General features: G+C 34.5%; 1 protein-coding gene across 1 annotated transcript in view; it reads left to right on the forward strand.

Moving 5' to 3' along the window:
* Positions 1-1,301: 1,301 nt before the first annotated feature.
* The window catches only part of LOC111144943 (phytanoyl-CoA 2-hydroxylase interacting protein like), an 85,723-nt gene continuing 67,387 nt past the window's right edge, over positions 1,302-19,637 (forward strand). Inside the window, exon 1 of the mRNA XM_022499561.1 lies at positions 1,302-1,584. Coding sequence (XP_022355269.1) covers positions 1,479-1,584 — 106 coding nt within the window. The 5' untranslated portion in view covers positions 1,302-1,478. The remainder of the gene's footprint in view (positions 1,585-19,637) is intronic.

Here is a 19,637-nt window from a genome sequence, read left to right on the forward strand (position 1 = left end):
GCTAGAAGGATGTGACTAGAAAGGGTAGCATATAGCAATCTGTATGTAAATTGTTACTTTATTGGATAACATTTATGTTTGAAATTGGAAAATCAATAAAAAGGAACTTTAATTTCCAGCAATCATATACACTAAAAAAGGAAGAGACTGGGGCAGGCACTCTTCTGATTCTAAGATAGCAACACGACTAAAAACTATTCCAAAGACTCGAATGGCAAGAGAGGTCAAGAGGCTGTGACCTATATCTACTTTATTTCAAAAACATTTTCACCACCACTAAGTGCATTGCAGAATACTAAATGCCATTAAAAAGAATGGGCAGACAAATTTAAAGTACGTTGAGAAAGGAGATTTTCCATTAAAAAAGGATCTTTCCATATCCATGAGGTCAGGTACTGTTCCCACCCCCCCACCCCCTTCACTGGAGCCCAAAACAATTCCCCACAGAGTAAACATTTAATACTTTTTTGTTAAAGGTAGGAAGGAAGTAAGAAAAGAAAGGAAAGGAAGGAAGGGTGGATGGATTGATCGATCGAGCTTGACTGAAGGCTGAAAAATTAGTGGTTGTCAGTCCGAAGCATACGTGCTGCTTTTCCAGCAGGCTGGCATCTCCTCATTCCCTCACTTTTCTGGCAGTTCTGAATTCCCATGTTTGCCCCTCCTTCGGGCTGACCAAAATTCTGTCCATAAACCTTGACGCTCCTCAGTTAATCCACTCATCTCTCACAGAGACGAAGCTGTTTCTGAGAAATGCCCGGCGGAGCAAACAGGGGCCTGGAGGGAAGTAGCTCGAGACCTCGAGGGGGAAGGCAGCCCAGGAGCTCCGGAACAAGGATACAAAGAATCTGGACCCACATTTTCCAGTCCTTCATAAAAACCAATCTGCTTCTTCTCACCTCCCTGTGCACACTCCCCAGAGGCAACCTGGGTGCAACTGACCCTGTAAAGAGGGGAAGGACAACAAACCACCCTCACCAGAAAAGAGGGCGAAGCCAGCACACCATACCCCCAGCGGCCCGCCCTTTCCGGCGCTCGCAGCCCGACACTCCGCGCAGGGGTTGCGGTGGCTGAGGCGCGAGGGCAGCAGGGGGCGCGTGCGCGTGGAAGGGCGGGGAAAGAGCAGCGCCGCGCGCCAGCAGGTGGGCGCGTCCTCTCGCGCGCGTGCGCGCGCCCGGCCTTTTCCCTCACGTTCCCCGCGCGACGCGTCCCCTTCCCGCTGGGAGCGCGCGCCTCCCGCTCTCGCGTCGGGTCCTCTCTCCGTCTCTCCGAGCTTCGCACTCCCCGCAGCTCCTGCCTCGGCCGTCCCCTCGGCCTCGGCTCTCTAGCCCAGAGGCTCAGCTTCGGCCCCTCGGAGTCGCCCCCCAGGCCTCCTCTCCCTCCTTCCGCCACTCCCTACCCTTTCCCGCCCTTCTCTCCCACCCCGTCCACCCAGAGAGCCTGGATACGAAGCAGGCGGGTTTGAGAAGGGAGTTGGAAAAATGGAGGTGCCGCGCCTGGATCATACCCTCAACAGCCCCACCAGCCCCTGTGAGGAGGTGATCAAAAACCTTAGCCTGGAGGCCATTCAGCTGTGCGACCGGGACGGTAAGAGCGACGGGGGCTGTGAGGAAAGGAGCCGAGCCCGCGGCCAGGCGCCGCGGCCGCCCCGACTCTGCCTACCCTGCTCGCCGGGGCATCAGGGTCTTTTGTTGTCCCCCCTTCCAAATAAATACAGGTGGGCCCCTCTCCGCTCCTCCGCCCTCCCCTCAGACGCTAGAAACAAAAGGACCCCAGGGCTCGCTCGTTGGCGCGGAAAGTCGCGTTAGTCTCTGGCCGCGGCGCCCCTGGGCGTCCTCGCCCGCCTGGTCCCGCTCAGAGGAGCTGCCCGGGCGAGGGCGCCGTTCCCGCCTGCCGCTTCTGCCTGGGACGAGGCGTTTCCGATCGTGCCGCAGTCCCGGGGTTCCAGGGTCTACCCGAACCAAAGGGGAAATGCCCTCCGGGTGCTTTTAGTACCCCTTCTTTCCTCTCTCCACCCGCGCACGCTAGTTAGCATTCTCAGCCCAGAAACTTATCACTTCCTTTTTTTTAAACCTTCCCTCTTTAGACCCCCCCAAATTCATTAGCCTTTTTATGCTCTCAAAAGGGGGGGATGACGGTTTTTCAGTGAAGGGGCGCGAGGGGGTGGGTAAAGAGTGCGTTTCAGCACCAAGGACAGCCACAAGCTTCGTGGCTTGGGGCTGTGATTCAGAAACTGCCAAAAATCGGTAAAGAAGTGGCCTAATACATCTGCTGTGGTACAGAATATGTGGCGAGTACTCACCATTGTGTCTTGATATTATATAGCTTATTCTATTGGTAAAGTTGGCAGTCTCCTAAAGAAGGAAGTGATCGAACACAGGTTTGAGCGTTAAAGAGATAAGCTAGTACTGTGTGCAATATGGGCAGCTTGTAGTGCTTCCGTGTTATATGGAGTAGTTCAAGAGTCAGTGCTATTTCAGTGATGTAGAATAAACTTCATTTGTAAAAGAGTCTCTGATTAGTAGTTGATTGGCCAAATAATTGTAAAATTGAACATCTGACAAAGGAAAAACAATTTACTTGTCAAGATGAGTCTGAACACTTTTGGCTATTAATGGAATCAGTGATTAACAGTGTATAGAGACGATGATTTAAAAATATTTTTTAGCCAAGGTTATGTAGAAATACTAGTGTGCTCACAATAAGGTCATCAAATTTATCAGTATGTTATCCAAATAGGGAGCAGAGGTCTTGTTTCTAAAGTCATTCAAATAACTTGATTAGGTGTTGCTGTATAGTATACTTTAGGTTAACTGAACACTGAATTCGTGTTTATTAATAAATTTAGGACACAGAATAATTGACCTTTGAAGCCAAAGCCACTGTAAAGGAAAAGGTATAGTATTGATAAATAACTACTCTTGCAAAAGTTGTTTATAATTCCTTTATCCTTAGGTCACCATAGTAATAGGTACACATATTTATAGCATCTAAAAAAAGTAATCATTTTGGTATTCCATATATAAATTTGCATTATTAAACTATAGAGATTATTTTTAATATACCACATATGAAATTTTATGGGGTTTAGTTTATGCTTTTGTGAGATGACTTTTTCTGGTGTTACCATTATAAATGTTTTGATTTTCCTATATTGGTTTGACAGAAAACCAAGAATCTAGTAAAAGTAGATTTCATTTTCATTTACTTTAGTGATTTATCAAAAGCTTATTATTGTAGTTATTGGAAATAACTGCAATTCATTATTACTCCTCAGAACCCCATAATCTTAATACTGAAAATTGCGTTTACCACATTTTCAAAGATACCAGGGGAAATAAAGTTTTTTTTTTCTTTTTTTATGAAGTTTACAGAATTAACGGTAACAAAAACTAGTGCTTCATTTGTGTGGTCTCTTCTCGTAGAGTAGTAGCTATTTTATTTTGGTAATATTTTTTAGTTGTTTCACTTCACATTATAAATCCTGCAAAGTGACCAAATTATGTAACATTTAATAGGGGGGTGCTGGCACTTAGCAGTATCCATGAAAATAAGTTATTTGCAGACTTCTAATGATTCAACATCGATTAATAGGGTTTCATTTTATAAAATACATCAACAAATACAAAGAGCTAACTCTTCTATTAAAAATATTAGAAATTAGGAATAGCTTGTGTAAAGATGTTTTAAATGTCTAACTTTTTATTTTGTGACTCTACATGTCAATTCCAAAATATGTAGTTTTTATTTTTTTTTTTGCAGAACAATTTAAAAATGTTGCATTAAGTTTGTCAAGCAGACCTTATTTATCTTAATCTTATATTGAGAAATACTCAGCTAGGTATTATTTACTCCCTTCACTTCCTCTCAGTCTTATTATTTTCCTTCTGTTAATATATAACAGAAAGATTAAGATGTGGCAGAAGATCTGTTATATGCTCGAGTACATAAAAAGTGCTAAATTTTCATAATTTTATGGTCATAGAAATACATTTATTTTGTTTGCTCCTTACTGTATTCTACCATTAATCTGGTATTGGGAAAAAATGAGCACAAATTTCTTGGAAGTAGATAGAATGGGAAATATAATACTATTGTTAAATATATGTTTCCTTTTACTCTCTCCACTTAGAGATGTTTTTAATTTTATAATGTTTCATATATTTCATCAATTAAGAGTTGTAGCTGCTGGTAAACTGTATGCCTCTCTTATGTTTCCTTGGCTTTTGTATGTTTTTTCTTCCACTTGTTATTTTCTTATAGATTAATCCATTTACATAATTAGCAATAATTCACAATGTTTCCTTTTTTTAATAGTTTCTCCAAATATTTAACAGTTGGAAGAATTTGGAATAGAATCCAAGTGGTCACATAATTGGATTTTTTAATTAATCAAGAGGGTTCTTCTACACAGATGTTATTTCATGTGTACTTTTATCCTTGGCATGTGTGCTTTAGTTGCTAGTTTATGGTCTCTGCCTACATGTCACTCGTTCAAAATAAGGATGCTGGATAGACTTCTACTAGGAAACCTCTGAATATGTGCTATAGATCTAGTACTTTCTGTAATCTCTTTTCAAGTAGGAGAGTGTTTCTGTTCCTCCGTCTCTGCTGTGTTGAAGTATCCTCAAGTTGCATATATGATCTATTTTAACTGTAGATTTTCCAAGGAAGTTGAAGGAAAAAAATAATTGCTCATTGGGAAGCATTGATGATATGGGAATCCATTTCCAGTTTGTTTCTTCACATAGATACTTCAGATTGTAAATAACTTGTGACAAGACAGAACAGTACCCAATCCCACACACAGCATTCTACATTACTTCTCTTCATTTTTCTTAAAATCATATATATATATATATAGAGAGAGAGAGAGAGGTACATATCTCGAAGCCTGTGTGTGTGTGTGTGTATGTATAAATATATATACATATATATTTATATATATATAAAATATCTCAAAACTTTCCTTGCTGAAAGGGAAAGATTTATGTATATGTTGTTTTACATTTGCATCCAAGTCCTCTTCACTCTTGTTATAATAGCAAGGAAGAAAATACAAAATTAATTTGTTGTATAGCACTTAAATCCACCCCAAGGCTTCCTACGTTTAACAAGTATTATTTCCATGATCATTTTATGACTGCCTAGAGACGGTTTATGGAGTTTATGATATTATTCAGCAAGGGAATACATTTTAAGGAAATTGCATAGAGACCTGACAGATTTCCGTGTCTTTGTGTCTAACAATAGTTTTATGAAGAAAAAGAGAAAAAGGTTTTCTCTTTTTTACATATTTAAAAAAAGATAAATTCCTTTTAATTTTGACATTATCATATCAACTTAAATTATAAATCAGTTATGACTTTTTTATGCCTATTGATATATGAATTAAACAAATTTTAACTTTGGAAATATAACACAGGAATGCTTACTAGTTAGCACAGTGCTGTATTAGATAATCCTTAATAACATTTTCTGAAGCAGACATCTAGGAAGAGTACCCATAACTGTTACCTTTAATAGTACAAGAACACAGTAGTCATTGCTCCATCTCACTGACATTCATATGATAGTGGCAATAGCATTTTAGAATCAGACACCTCTGACAGAATATTGGTTCTTGATAGATACATTACATTAAGCAAATTACTTAACCTGTCTTTAGTTTTAAGCTTTCTCATGTAAAATGGGCATAATGTCAATCCTGTAGGATTTTTAAAATAATTACATGGAGTATTTTCTATCATTTCTTATAATTCTTGACACAAAATGATTATTATTATAAATGGACTGTTTATAACAATTATTATTGTAAATGGACTATTATTCTCTACATAACATCTTGAGTGCAGCTACTGTTTTTTCTGTTTTTTTTTTTTTTCAGTCCAACGTTTAGGTCTTTGTTTTTTATTTCACTTGTGTTTTGTTTACTTAATAAATCCTTTTAATGTCACTTCGACTTCATGAGTAGACAGTGGAAACTGTAAATTCTGAATTAAAAAAATAGTTAACTTTAAAACCACAGTTACAGTACTCTATCCTTTACTTATATTTATCTATCCATCACTGATATCCTTGTCAGCCTTAATCCTAAAAGCTCTTTTCAGCTTCTACTTCAAACCTGCTGTTTGCTGCATTTCATGCACCGTGTGACCTTGATATCTGCTTTGGGTAGGTATTTGTATCAGAACCTTCTGTTCTTGATTTAACATTTTTTTCTTTGTGATTTTTTTTTCCCCAAGGATAGATGTGTACCAGCACATGTGACCTCTGGATTCATTTCTTTGACCCAGATAGGACTGTAGAGATGCTGTAAATTTTTACTTAGTGAGTATGGAACACAACAAAAATAAAAGAAAAACTAAAAGAAACAAACAAAAAGCTTTAAAGTCATCAGATTATGTTAAACCAATTCATATTCTTGGTAGGGGTTCTAATTCATTTCCAGAGAAGATGAAGTTATTAGAGTGTAAGTCACATCAGAGGATATGTGACCAGACTCCCTCCAGTGGTAGAATAACTGATTTAAGTAGTAACACTGGCAACTTGCTTTGTTGCGTAGGTAAGCCAATCAGAAATTCACTCTGTAGAATACTATCTAGACAACTTCTAACTTACTTGGTTTCTCACTTCTGATATTCCCCCTCATTTAGGCCCAGTCTGGATCTTTCCTTAACTTTATGTGAGTATAGTTTACGGATTATTTTTATATATTATCTTGGACTTCAGTAATAACAGCTGCTGTATCAGTAAGGATAATCCTTCCATTTTCTGATTTCCTTCTCTGCCCCTAGTAAATGCATTTTAGTTTTTCCTTACAGCATTTGTCTTTTTCGTGAGTTTATTTTCCACTTCTGCTAAATTTCTCTGTAAGAATCTTTTTATGTAATCTTTATGTAAATTGTAATTTTAAATGAAAATTCTGTTTTTACTATTTTAAAGCATTTGCCTTATTCTTTAATATCTTTTAACATATTTTATTACTATTATACAGTGGTTAAATTGTCTTTTTAAGCAGGCTCTATTTTATATACATACATTTTGAGAAGTAAAATCAATATTTGTGGAAGACTTCTAGTAGAAATGTATAGAAGCATTGAAGAGTTTTTAACAGGAAAAAATAGATAGGCAATATCAGCATGTTCTGTTTATGGAAAGATAGTGAGTGGCAAGGGTATAAAAGAAATCCAAAAATAATTATAAACTTTGTGATTGAATTTTCAAGCAGTATGAAAAGTGATAAAGAGTAATTTTAGGATTTTAAGTCTGGGTAATCAGAAGTAAAGTAAAAAGAACATTTATATTAAGACATTTGGAATCTAACAGTAAGAGACTTCCTTGGAAACGGAAACATTTAGCAATTTATGTTCCGGGGAAAGGAGTTCTAGAATAATAAAGATAATTGTTCATAGAACTATATATTTCACTGGGAATACTAAACTAAGTGGAAAAGGGATGATTAGGGTTTGACTCCAGTTTTAGAGTGACTTCTGATCAGCTCTTTATCTCACCCCTTAAAGGAAAGAGTGATTACATGCTGGAAAAGGCCAACTTTGAACTCTAAAGATGAAATAAATCTACATTCCAGGTTTGTTTAAAAAAAAAAAGGTAGACAAGATATCAGGATTTTGAAGTTACTCCATAGATGTGGGTTGAACAAAAAGAATCATAACTCTGAATTTTATTGTAGTAAGTTTTTTTCGTGGTATTATAACTATTTGCACCAGGTTTGTAGTTCATTTTAAAAGGGTAGGGTGGCTCAGTGGGTTCAGGGTGGCTCAATGGGTTAAAGCCTCTACCTTCGGCTCAGGTTATGATCCCAGGGTCCTGGGATAGAGTCCCGCAGGGGGCTCTCTGCTCAGCGGGGAGCCTGCTTCCTCCTCTCTCTGTCTCTGCCTGCCTCTGTGCCTACTTGTCTGCCAAATAAGTAAATAAAATCTTTTAAAAAAATTAACAAAAAAAATATAAGGGTTTTTCTGTGGAGATTTTTGCCTATATGCTGTTTGTTGTAGTGGTTGTGGCAACTAGTGTAAATAAATCTGTCTTTTTGTTTTCTATAGCCTGTGGGAGTGTTGCTATCTAATAATAGTATGAAAAGTTTATAGCTTCTTTAGACATACGCTGTTAAAGACAAAGCACAAAAATTTTTTCAATATACTTACTTTGATTTTCTTGAAAAATAGTATTTTGTTTTATCAACTTGAATGTTGGTGAATCTGTTAGTCTTTAAAATTTTAAAAGCTGATGATAAATGCAAACAAGAATGGCAGTTTTTTTGAAGTTTTGTCAACTAAATATTTTTTTTCTGCTTCATTTTATCATTTTATTTTTTTATTGTGTTATGTTAGTCACCACATAGCACATCATATACACAAACAATCAATCATGGAACACTACATCAAGAATGGCAGCAGTTTTTTAATAGTACTACATGATAGGTTATACCTATGGTATAGAAGAGGCATCAGCAAGTTACTTGGGCCAAATTGAAAACCTACTGCCAGTTTTTCTAAGTAAAATTTTATTGGAACAGACCCATGCCCATTCGTTTATATATTGTCTGTAGCTGCTTTCTTGCTACAAAGGATGAGTAGTTGTGACAGTAGACCATATGGACAGTAGACCATATAGCTTACAAACCTTAAAATATTTAATTATCTGGTCTTTTACAGGAAACATTTGCCAACTCCTAATGTAGAGGGATGAGAAAATAGATTAATCTTTATTAGTAAAGACTAATTAATCTTGAAAATACTGAAAGAAGAGTTTCTGAAAAAAATTGTATAATCATTCTGTTTTTACTGGGGTTTTGAGATACTGCAGGTCAGGTAGACAGCTGTATAGAGTCAGTCAGAGATGCCTTTGGGTCTAATGAGCAGTGAAGGAAACAAGCCCTGATTTTAAGTTAAAATCTAGTTTTCATGTAAATAACTTTAGAAAGAAATACTAGTTATGCATTAGCATTTCCAGGCATAAAGGCATAAAATCATGCATGTTCTAGCAATACATAGCATTTAGTATTGATGGAAAAAAGAAATGTTCCTTGTGGGAAAATAAGCTGAAAACTAGTTAGGACTAAATAGCTTATGCCATGATTAGGATTTTGGAATCTTGTTAGTAGATTTGAAACTTTCTAATTTTTAGAGAACCCTTTTTTTAAAACATTTTGTAGAACTCTAACAAGTAAAATTAGCTTTTAATTAGTGCACATCTATCCTATAATTTCAAACTGAACAATATTTTTCAATAAATTAAGTCAATGAGAATAGTGAGAAATTAAAATTATTTATACTTGGAAGTTACTATTTTCTGTCAGCCTCAAAATTCACTTTATTTCTGTATTTTATTTTTTTTACATTATGCCTAGGAAATTCTGGTTCACACAAATAAATCATGATAATTGCTAATGTTTTTAAGCTCATTTTGCTTTCTCAGGATACTCTTCAAATAAACTGATTCAGACTTAAATAGAAATAGGAAGGTTTTTTTTTCAAGTTGAATCAAAGAGTAAGTGTTCCTTTTGGAGGGAGGTGATGGACTCTTCATCAGTCAGTTCATTTTTTCATTGTTCAGTGAGAAAATAATGTATCTTGTAATACTCTGAGATATTTTTGGCACATTTTTTTTAAGTTCATACCTTTGTGCTGATCTCTTAAAATTTCAGAACAGTTAAATTTATTTTACTTGCATGACTAAGCTTAACTCTAAGGATCAGTTTCATTAATGACAATTTATCTGCATTTATAAGCTTGATACATTGTGACTATTATCAAATTGAGTTTCTTCAGCTTATTAAAGAGCTAGGTAATCAAATTGGTCTGCTCATTATATTTAAAAGATGTTTATCAAAGGTTTATTTTTCCTTTTTTATTAAAATATAGCTGTTATACCTTGTTACAGTAGTTTAGGTGAACACCATAGTGATTACAAAACTCTATACTTTATGCTATGCTCACCACACACCATACAATGCTATTACAATACTATTGGCTATATACTTTTTGCCGTACCTTTCATCCCCTTGACTTATTCATTCCATAAATGGAAACCTGTACCTCCCACTCCGCTTACCCATTTTGCCCATTCCTATCTCCTCCTCCCCCTCTGGCAACCATCAGTTCTCTGTATTTATGGTTCTGTTTCTGTTTTTTGTTTGTTTACTCCTTTGTTTTGTTTTTTAAATTCCACATGTAAGTAAAATCATATAATATTTGCCTTTCTCTGATTTATTTCACTGAGCATTATATCCTCTAGGCCCATCCATGGTGTAGCAAATGGCAAGATCTCATTCTTTTTTTATGGCTGAGTAATACTCATATGTATATATCACATCTTCTTTGCCCATTCATCTATTGGTCAACACTTAGGTTGCTTCCATATCTTGGTTATTATAAATAATGGTACAGTAAACATATGTATGCACGTATCTTTGACAAGGTGTTTTCACTTTCTTTGGGTAAAGACCCAGTATTGGAATTATTGGATTATATGGTATTTCTATTTTAAATCTTTATCAAAGTGTTTTTATTTTTTATTTTTTTTTTTTAAGATTTTATTTATTTATTTGACAGAGATCACAAGTAGGGTGAGAGGCAGGCAGGCGGGGGGGAAGCAGGCTCCCTGCTGAGCAGAGATATCCCAGGACCCTGGGATCATGACCTGAGCTGAAGGCAGAGGCTTTAACCCACTGAGCCACCCAGGCACCCCATAAAAAGTGTTTTTAAATTAATAAAGTATTTCTTGTTTCTTTTGGAGTATTCATATCTTTTTTCAGGATAGCTGCCTAAGTTTGGTATGAAAAATGAATTTTGAAATTTCCTATTCAGGTATTATAATTAGCTTAGGAAAAAACCCTTCAACTTAAATGATGGTCTATATATGATTACTTAAAACTATTTTGAAATAGCTTAATGTTGAATTCTTATTAGTAAACAATTACTACTTAATGAAGCTGGCAATGGCTTTCATAGGAGCTACAACTCCTGAAATTTTAAAATTTTTTTCTACTTTCCTTTATATAGTTATCTCAATATTTCTGACAATCAGTTGATCATGAGTTAAAAAACTGACTTAGACGTTAAAATTTTCTTCTCCACTGTGTTTTACTTTATCATTCTTAAATTTCTCTGTTTGAAAAACTTCTACAAAAGTAAGTAGAGAAGCCTGCCACTTTCCTATTCTCATGCACTTAAATTGGAGAGATTTTACATAATCTCAGCATTCGAATTAATCAACTGTATGTGGTGGATAATTTTTATTCTCTTATTTTCAGACATATGCCAATGTTTTATTTCAGTTTTTTTGGTAACAGTTTACAAATTTAACATATTTGTTGCAATGTCAGAAATGACAGAAAAAAGTTAAAGTAAAAATCTCTTGGCTGTGATTAACTTGAAGTGAGAGATACAAGAAAGGAGTTGTTACTGATGGATTGATTTGCCAAATTTGGAGACTGGGTGTATTTTGAAACCAGTAAATAAAGTAGTTTGTTGGTTGGAGGGAATATGAAAGAATGGCCTTGATAATAAGCTATTAAAACCTTTTTCTGGACAAATTAGGTTTCAGATGCCTGTGCAATGCCTAGAAGGAAATGACCAGAAGACTGTTAAGAATGTCCCATCTACGTCTCATAGGCAGAGTGTTTGAGGATAAAGATGGTTTTCTGGTTTTTTGTTTCTCCTTTGTTAGGTTTTCTTTACTTCATCCTCTAGTCAGTCCTTTAGACCCATGTCAAATTGTTGAACTGCTCATTAGAGTAAGTAAATTTGAATGCTGGTCTCTTTTATTTTTGGTGTCTAAAAAGAGTATTTGAAAATTAATTACTTTTGATATAATCAAATTTGGCTTGGGTGTGGTTATTTGAGGCAGTTAACATGGGAGAAATACAATTGGCCTAAACTCTGTACTTGATAGATTTCTCTCCCTTATTTTTACTAGAGAGGGAATTAAGTATATGATAATCTGCGTTTACTGTGGAAATATGCTAGAGTAATTTTTCCCTCTTTCGCAACATAGTCTGCAGTGCATAAAATAAACGAACTGTTGGAATTCAAATTAGCAGAAGAATAATGACATTGTAGCCCAAAGAAAAAGTCTTCACCAAAGGTATTTCTAAGGCTTTCATGGTGAATGTATATTTCCAAGATTTTCTTTTGATTTGAATCCACTAATTTTAATATGTTCTAGGGTTTTTATTGAATGGCTAGACTAAATAGGATATAGTCTTACTTACACTTAATTTTTGTGTGGTGTTTTTTTGCAGATTCTTTATGTTTAAGCTTAGATAAACCTTCTGTTTTTAATAAATACAGTTTTTGTAGCATGACTTTTTCAAGGCTGAGTGTTTGAGCCTCTTTTCCTTTGAGCCTATTGTCCTGTACTTCATAATCATTTGAAGAAATTTTTTTTTCATTTTCTGCCTGTAATATTAAGACTTTACAATTTTAGTTTTCTGACATATAGAGTCCTTTTGGTTTCATGATAATGTATTAATATTTTAATGAAAATCTTAAATATATTTCCCTGGGTATATGCATGATGCTACTTAGCACAAATAATGTATGTGTGTATTTACTTATTTTCATTGCACTTTAAAATACAGATACTCTGTCCTTTTAGAAAGCCTGACATGAAACGTAAACTTACAAAACACATTAATCAGGGAATAATTATTTTTCCCTACCATAGTGTTTCTCTGTCATTTTTATAATATTCTTAATTGTTTCCTGCAGAAGAATTTGACAGAAAGGCAAAATGGCACTGAAATATAATGCCAAATAAATTTTCTTAAATAGTGGTGTCTTAAAATGTCTATGAAATTTTTATGAGGGGAAGTATATATTAGATACCAAAAATTTAAAGATTTTTAGCTTCCATCTATTTACAGGCCATTTCAAATGTAGCTAGATTGTAATTGTGCTGACAAGTTTCAAAAACACTCTTAAAATCTCACACTTGTATCGTTTATCTAGGAGTCTGCAAACTTGTCCAGCTTTCTATCAACATTTCTTTAATTTTTTCCTTTTCTTTGAACACACGAAACTCTTATGAAATGTTAAAAGCACTGTTTTTTTTATTAACATATATTATTTGTTTCAGAGGTACAGTTCTGTGAATCATCAGCCTTACACAATTCACAGTGCTCACTGTAGCACATACCCTCCCCAATGTCCATCACGCAAGCACCCCATCCCTCCCACCACCCTCCCCTCCAGCAACCCTCAGTTTGTTTCCTGAGATTGAGTCTCTTATGGTTTGTCTCCCTCTCTTGTTTCGTCTTGTTTCATTTTTCCCTTCCTTCCCCTACGATCCTCTGTCTTGTTTCTCAAATTTCTCATATCAGTGAGATCATATGATAATTGTCTTTCTCTGATTGACTTATTTTGCCTAGCATTAAGACCCTCTACTTCCATCCACATTGTTATAAATGGCAAGATTTCATGGTTGTTTTTTTTTTTTTTTTTGATGGCTGAATTACATTTCTCTCTCTCTCTCTCTCTCTCTCTCTATATATATATATATATATATATATATCCCATCTTTTTTATCCATTCATCTGTTGATGGACATCTAGGCTCTTTCCATAGTTTGGCTATTGACTATTGTGGACATTGCTGAAAAGCACTGTTGTTAAGTGAAACATGACTCTTAAGAAAGCGGAGTGTGGTAGTGTAAGAAAATAGAAAGGAGCAAAAGATTTTACCCAGAACAGTTTTTGTCAGATTAACAAGTAGTTTTGTAAAACATTTGCATTGAGTAATGTTTTTATACCAACAATATAAAATACGATAACTTATTTCAGTCCCAGAATTTACTTTGCTTTTAAAATCACTTTTATTGTCTTATCTTGTCATTGAGAAGGTCTGCAAATGGCTTACTTTCATTTTTCTGTATTACTGTACTACTTTTTATGGGGAAGTTATATTCTTTACATTTATAATGTAAGAACTTTCAAAAGTGTTATGCAAGTACCATCAGTATATTTTGTATGAACACCAGTGGACACATAGGTTAATCAGTTAGGCCATGGAAGAAAGTAATAGAACTTCTATTAATAGTTTTATCTCAGCTAAACTAAGAAAAAAATAAGTGATTAATCTTTATATATATAGATTAATATCAGATATATCAAACTATCATGTATAATGAATGTGCATGATGTACCTTTATATAATGGTATATGGAATTGAGAAATGAAAAATATATTTGTTTCATAAGACTCCTATTGATGTACTTTCTCCATTCTGATGTACCCATTCTTTTGTGATGTATTTTCCAATGATGACAACTCTTTAAACCAGATATTTAAATCAGATTTAGAGCTGGTTGTTTAAATTGCTATATCATAAAATAATGAGCTGAGATTCTCAACATAAGAGCATGTATTCATATATATCTCTTAGTAATAAGTAAAAATAAATTATTTTTAAATATTACATATTTTATCAGTTTGTTTCTATTTTTTCCATAGTCTGTAATGTTTATAACATAATAGTATGATAGTATGTGTATTTAATTTCTAAAGAATTGACTGCACTTGTGTATACAGTTAGGATTTTTTTAATATAGGGGCACCAGATCAAACCTTTTAACAACAAATTTTTGTTCATTCTATTTTAACACATCTTGCTTTATACAATATGGCATATCTGTAATAAATGAGTACAACCAACATTCAAAGGTGGATATTATATCACAAAATTATATACCCCTTCCTTATCATTAAAAATAATTTCTTAAATATATTTTTATTGATGTATAAATGACATTATATTAGTTTTAGGTAGACAAGGTAATGAATTGATATTTGTATATATTGTAAAACCAGGGCCACAATAAATCCAGTCAACATCCATCACCATACATAGTTATACTCTTTTTTTCTCCTGATGAGAAATTTTAAGATCCACATTCCTAGCTACATTCAAATATACAGCATAATATTATTAACTATAGTCACCATGATGACCATTCCATTTCATGACTTATTCTTTTTAAGCTGAAAATTTATACTTTTTGATCCTCTTTACCCATTTTGCCACCCCCTTCCCACTCCACCCCATTTCTTCAGACAGCCACCAATCTCTTCTCTATATCCATTAGCTCATTTTTTGTTTTTGTTTTTTTTTTACATTCTGCATGTAAGTCATTTGTCTTTTTCTGTCTGACTCACTTCACTTTGAGTATTGCCCTCAGTGTTCATCCAGATTGCCACCAATGACAAGATTTCAATTTTTTATGGCTTAATGATATTGCATAAATATACCACATTTTGTTTATCCATTAGATTGTTTCCATGTCTTGGCTGTCATAAATAATGCTGCAGTGAACATAGAGGCACAATATCTTTTTGGATTAGTGTTTTTGTTTCTTCAGATGAATTCCCAGAAGTAAAATTGCTGGATCATATGGTACTTCTGTTTTTAATTTTTTTGGGAACTCCATACTGTTTTGCATAGTGAGTACACCAATTTACAGTCCCACCAACAGTGCCCAAGGGTTCCCTTTTCTCCAAATCCTTGCCAACATTTGTTATTTTTGGTCTTTTTGATAATAGCCATTTAACAAGCATGAAGTAATATCTTTTTATATTTGATTTACATTTCTCTGATGATTAGTAATGTTGAGCATCTTTTCACATCTGTTAGCTGCCTGTATATATATTTTTTAAAAATGTCTATTCACATATTCTGCTTAGTTTTAATCAGATTATTTTTGTTTTGCTATTGAGTGGTATGGGTTTTATGTATTTTGGATATTAACCCCTTATAAGATACATGATTTGCAAACATTTTCTTTCATTCAGTATGTTCCATTTTTGTGGTGGATTTTCTTTGTTGTGCAGAAACTTTTTAGTTTGATGTAGTCTCATTTGTTTATTTTTGCTTTTGTTGCCTTTGCTTTTAATGTCAAATGCAAAAAATCTTTGCCAAGACCAATTTACTGCCTATGTTTTCTTTAGAGTTTTGTGGTTTCAGGTCTTACATTCAATTATTTAATCCTTTTGAGTTAATTTTTGTGTATGATGTAAGATAATGATCTGGTTTTGTTGTTTTGCATGTGGCTATCCCAATTTTTCCAATGCCATTTATTAAAGAGGCTATCCTTTCCCTGTTGTATAGTCTTGGCTCCTTTGTCACAAATTAATGGACCACATATGGGTTTATTTCCAGGTTCTCTATTCTGTTCTATTGATATATGTGTCTGTGTTTGTGCCAATACCTATTGTTTTGATGATTATAGCTTTGAAATATAGTTTGAAATGAGGAAGTGTGATGCCTGCAGCTTTGCTCTTTATCAAGACTGCTTTGGTTATTTTGGATCCTTTTTGCTTCCATACAAATTCAAGAATCATTTGTTCTATTTCTGTAAAAATGCCATTGGAATTTTGATAAGGATTCATTGAACCTACAGATTACTTTGAGGAATACAAACATTTTAACAACTTTAAATCTTTCAATCCATGAGCATAGAAAATTTTTCCATTTACTTGTGTCTTCTGTTTCTTTCTTTAATGTTTTATAAAATTCAGCATAAGATACCTTACCTTCATGGTTAAGTTATTTCTAGGTATTTTATTCTTTTTGATGCAATTATATCTGAATTTTAAATTTCTCTTTCTGCTGTCTTGTTACTAGGATATAGAAATGCAATGGATTTCTTTATATCAATTTTGCATCCTGCAACTTTACTGAATTTATTTAGTTCTAACTGTTTTTTTAATGGAATCTAAAATTTTCAATGTAATGTCATCTGAAAATAGTGACAGTTTTATTTCTTCCTTTCCAGTTTAGATGTCTTTTATTTCTTTTTCTTGACTAATTGCTCTTGATAGGCCTTCCGGTACTATTTTGAGTAAAAATGGTGAGGGTAGGCATCCTTCTGTTGTTCCTAATTTTGGAGGAAAAGCTTTTGTCTTTTCCCTATTGAGTATGATGTTAGCTCTAGGTTTGTCATACATGGCCTTTATTATGTTGAGATACAGTCCCTGTATTCTCACTTAATTGAGCATATTGTCATAATGAATGTTGCATTTTGTGAAATATTTTTTGTCTGTGATGTGATTATATGATTTTTATCATTTGTTTTATAAATATTCTATATCGTATTAATTCATATGTGGGTATTGAACCATCCTTGAGTCCTCGGACTAAATCCCACTTAAGTCACTGCATGTGATTATTGTAATGTATTGTTGAATCTGGTTTGTTAATATTCTGTTGAGGGTTTTCACATCTATGTTCATGAGGGATATTGGCATGTAGTTTCCTTTGCTTGTGGCATGTTTGCCTGGTCCTGGCATAAGAGTAATTCAGGCCTTGTAAGAGGTCTTGTAAGTCTTATTTCTTATCTTTTGGAAGAGTTTGAAAAGAATTGGTATTAACTTTTCCTTGAATGTTTGGTAGAATTTACCAGAGAAGCTTCTGGTCCTGGACTTTTGTTTGTTGGGAGGTTTTTGATTACTAATTCAGTCTCCTTACTAGTAATTGCTCTGTTCAGATTGTCTATTTCTCATGATTCAGTGTTGGCAAGTTTACACGTTTCTAGGAATTTATCCATTTCTTTTAGGCTGTCCCAATTTGTTGGCATATAATTTTCACAATAGTCTTTTAAGGTCCTTTCTCTTTCTGTGGTATCAGTTGTAACATCTCCTTTTTCTTTTTTCTTTTTTTTTTTTCCTTTAAAGATTTTATTTATTTATTTGACAGAGAGAGATCACAAGTAGACAGAGAGGCAGGCAGAGAGAGGGAGGGAAGCAGGCTCCCTGCCAAGCAGAGAGCCCGATGCGGGACTCGATCCCAGGACCCTGAGATCATGACCTGAGCCGAAGGCAGCGGCTTAACCCACTGAGCCACCCAGGCGCCCCAACATCTCCTTTTTCATTCATGATTTTACTTATTTGTGTCCTCTCTTTTTTTCCCTTGGTGAGTCCAGCTAAAGATTTATCAGTTTTGTTTATCTTATCAATGAACAGCTTTACATTTCATGGATCCTTTCCATTTCTTTTTATTCTCTGTTTTATTTATTCCTGCTCTAACCTATTTCCTTCCTCCTCCTAACTTTTGTCTTAATATGTTCTTCTTTTTCTAATTTTTTGAGTTGTTATGTTATTTATTTGAAATTTCTCTTATTTATTGATATAGATATTTATCAGTGTGAACTTCCCTCTTGGAAGCTTTTGCTGCACCCTGTTAGTTTTGGGTGTTATATTTCCATTTTCCTTTGTCTCAAGGTATTTTTTTATTTCTATTTTGATTTTTTCTTTGTTTCATCTGAAGTTCAGTAACATGTTGTTTCATATCCACAGTTTTGTGAACTTCTCTGTTTTCTTCTTGTAATTGATTTCAAGTTTCATATCATTGTGGTCAGAAAAGATATGTGATATGATATAAATCCTCTTAAATTTATTAAAACTTTTTTTGTGGCCTAACATATGATCTATACTGAAGAATATTCCATGTGCACTTCAGAAGAATGTATATTCTGTTGCTTTTAGATGGAATGTTTACATAAAGCATTGTTAAGTTCACCTGGTCTAACAAGTTGTTTAAGCTCAGTGTTTCCTTATTGATTTTCTGTCTGGGTGATCTATCTATTGATATAAGTGGGGTATTAAATTCCTCTACTATTATATTTTTAATAATTTTTTTTTTTGAGAGAGAGAGCATGCAAGTGGGGAGGGGCATGGAGAGAATGAGAGAGAGAACCTTAAGCAGGCTCCACACCCCACATGGAACCCCACACAGGACTCGATTTCATCACCCTGAGACCATGACCTGAGCTGAATTCAGGAGTCAGAGGCTTAACAGACTGGAGCCTCTCAGGTGCCCCCTGCTCCCACTACTATTATTGTATTGCCATCTAATGATGTCTGCTTTAGATATTTAGATGCTTCTATGTTGGTTGCATAAATATTTACAAATGTTATATACCCTTGTTGGATTTAACTCTTTATTATTATTAATACCTTTGTGTATTTACTATTAAAGTCTAGTTTTTGAAGTCTGTTTTGTTTGATCTAAGTATAGCTACCTTAAGGTTTTGGTTTCAATTTGCATGGGGTATCTTTTTCCATCCTTTCACTTTCGCCTTCAGTCTTGGAAAGTTTCTGTCAAAAAATCTTCTGCTAGCCTTATTGGTTTTCCTTTTTAAGTTATTGTCTTCTTTTGTCTTGCTGCTTTTATTTTTTTTCTTTTTTATCACTACTTATATTGTTGTCTACTTATATTTAGTTGTATAGTTTGTTCTGCCCGTCTTTGGATTGCCCTCCAGTTTATTTATTTGGGTGTGGGTGGTATCTAGTTGTAAATCGGAGTATGTTGGTGTCTTACATCCGAAGTAAGTCTCTAGTAGACTGCATACAGATGAGTTTTGTTTCTTTTATCATTTCAGTCATTCTTTATCTTTTGTTAGGAAAATTTAGTCTATTTACATTTAAAGTCATTATTGATAATACGTACTTCTTGCCATTTTGTTAATTGTCTTCTGCATGTTTTATAATTCTCTCTGTTCCTCCTTCTCTTGGTCTCTTCCTTTGTGGTTTCATGTCTTTATTTAGTGGTATGCTTAGATAACTTTCTCTGTATCTTTTTGGTGTCTAATACAGATTTTTGCTTTGTGACTACCCTGAGGCTTAC

Source organism: Enhydra lutris, unplaced genomic scaffold (assembly GCF_002288905.1).
Source record: "Enhydra lutris kenyoni isolate GAN:26980312 unplaced genomic scaffold, ASM228890v2 scaffoldscaffold12, whole genome shotgun sequence".
Lineage (NCBI taxonomy): Eukaryota > Metazoa > Chordata > Mammalia > Carnivora > Mustelidae > Enhydra > Enhydra lutris.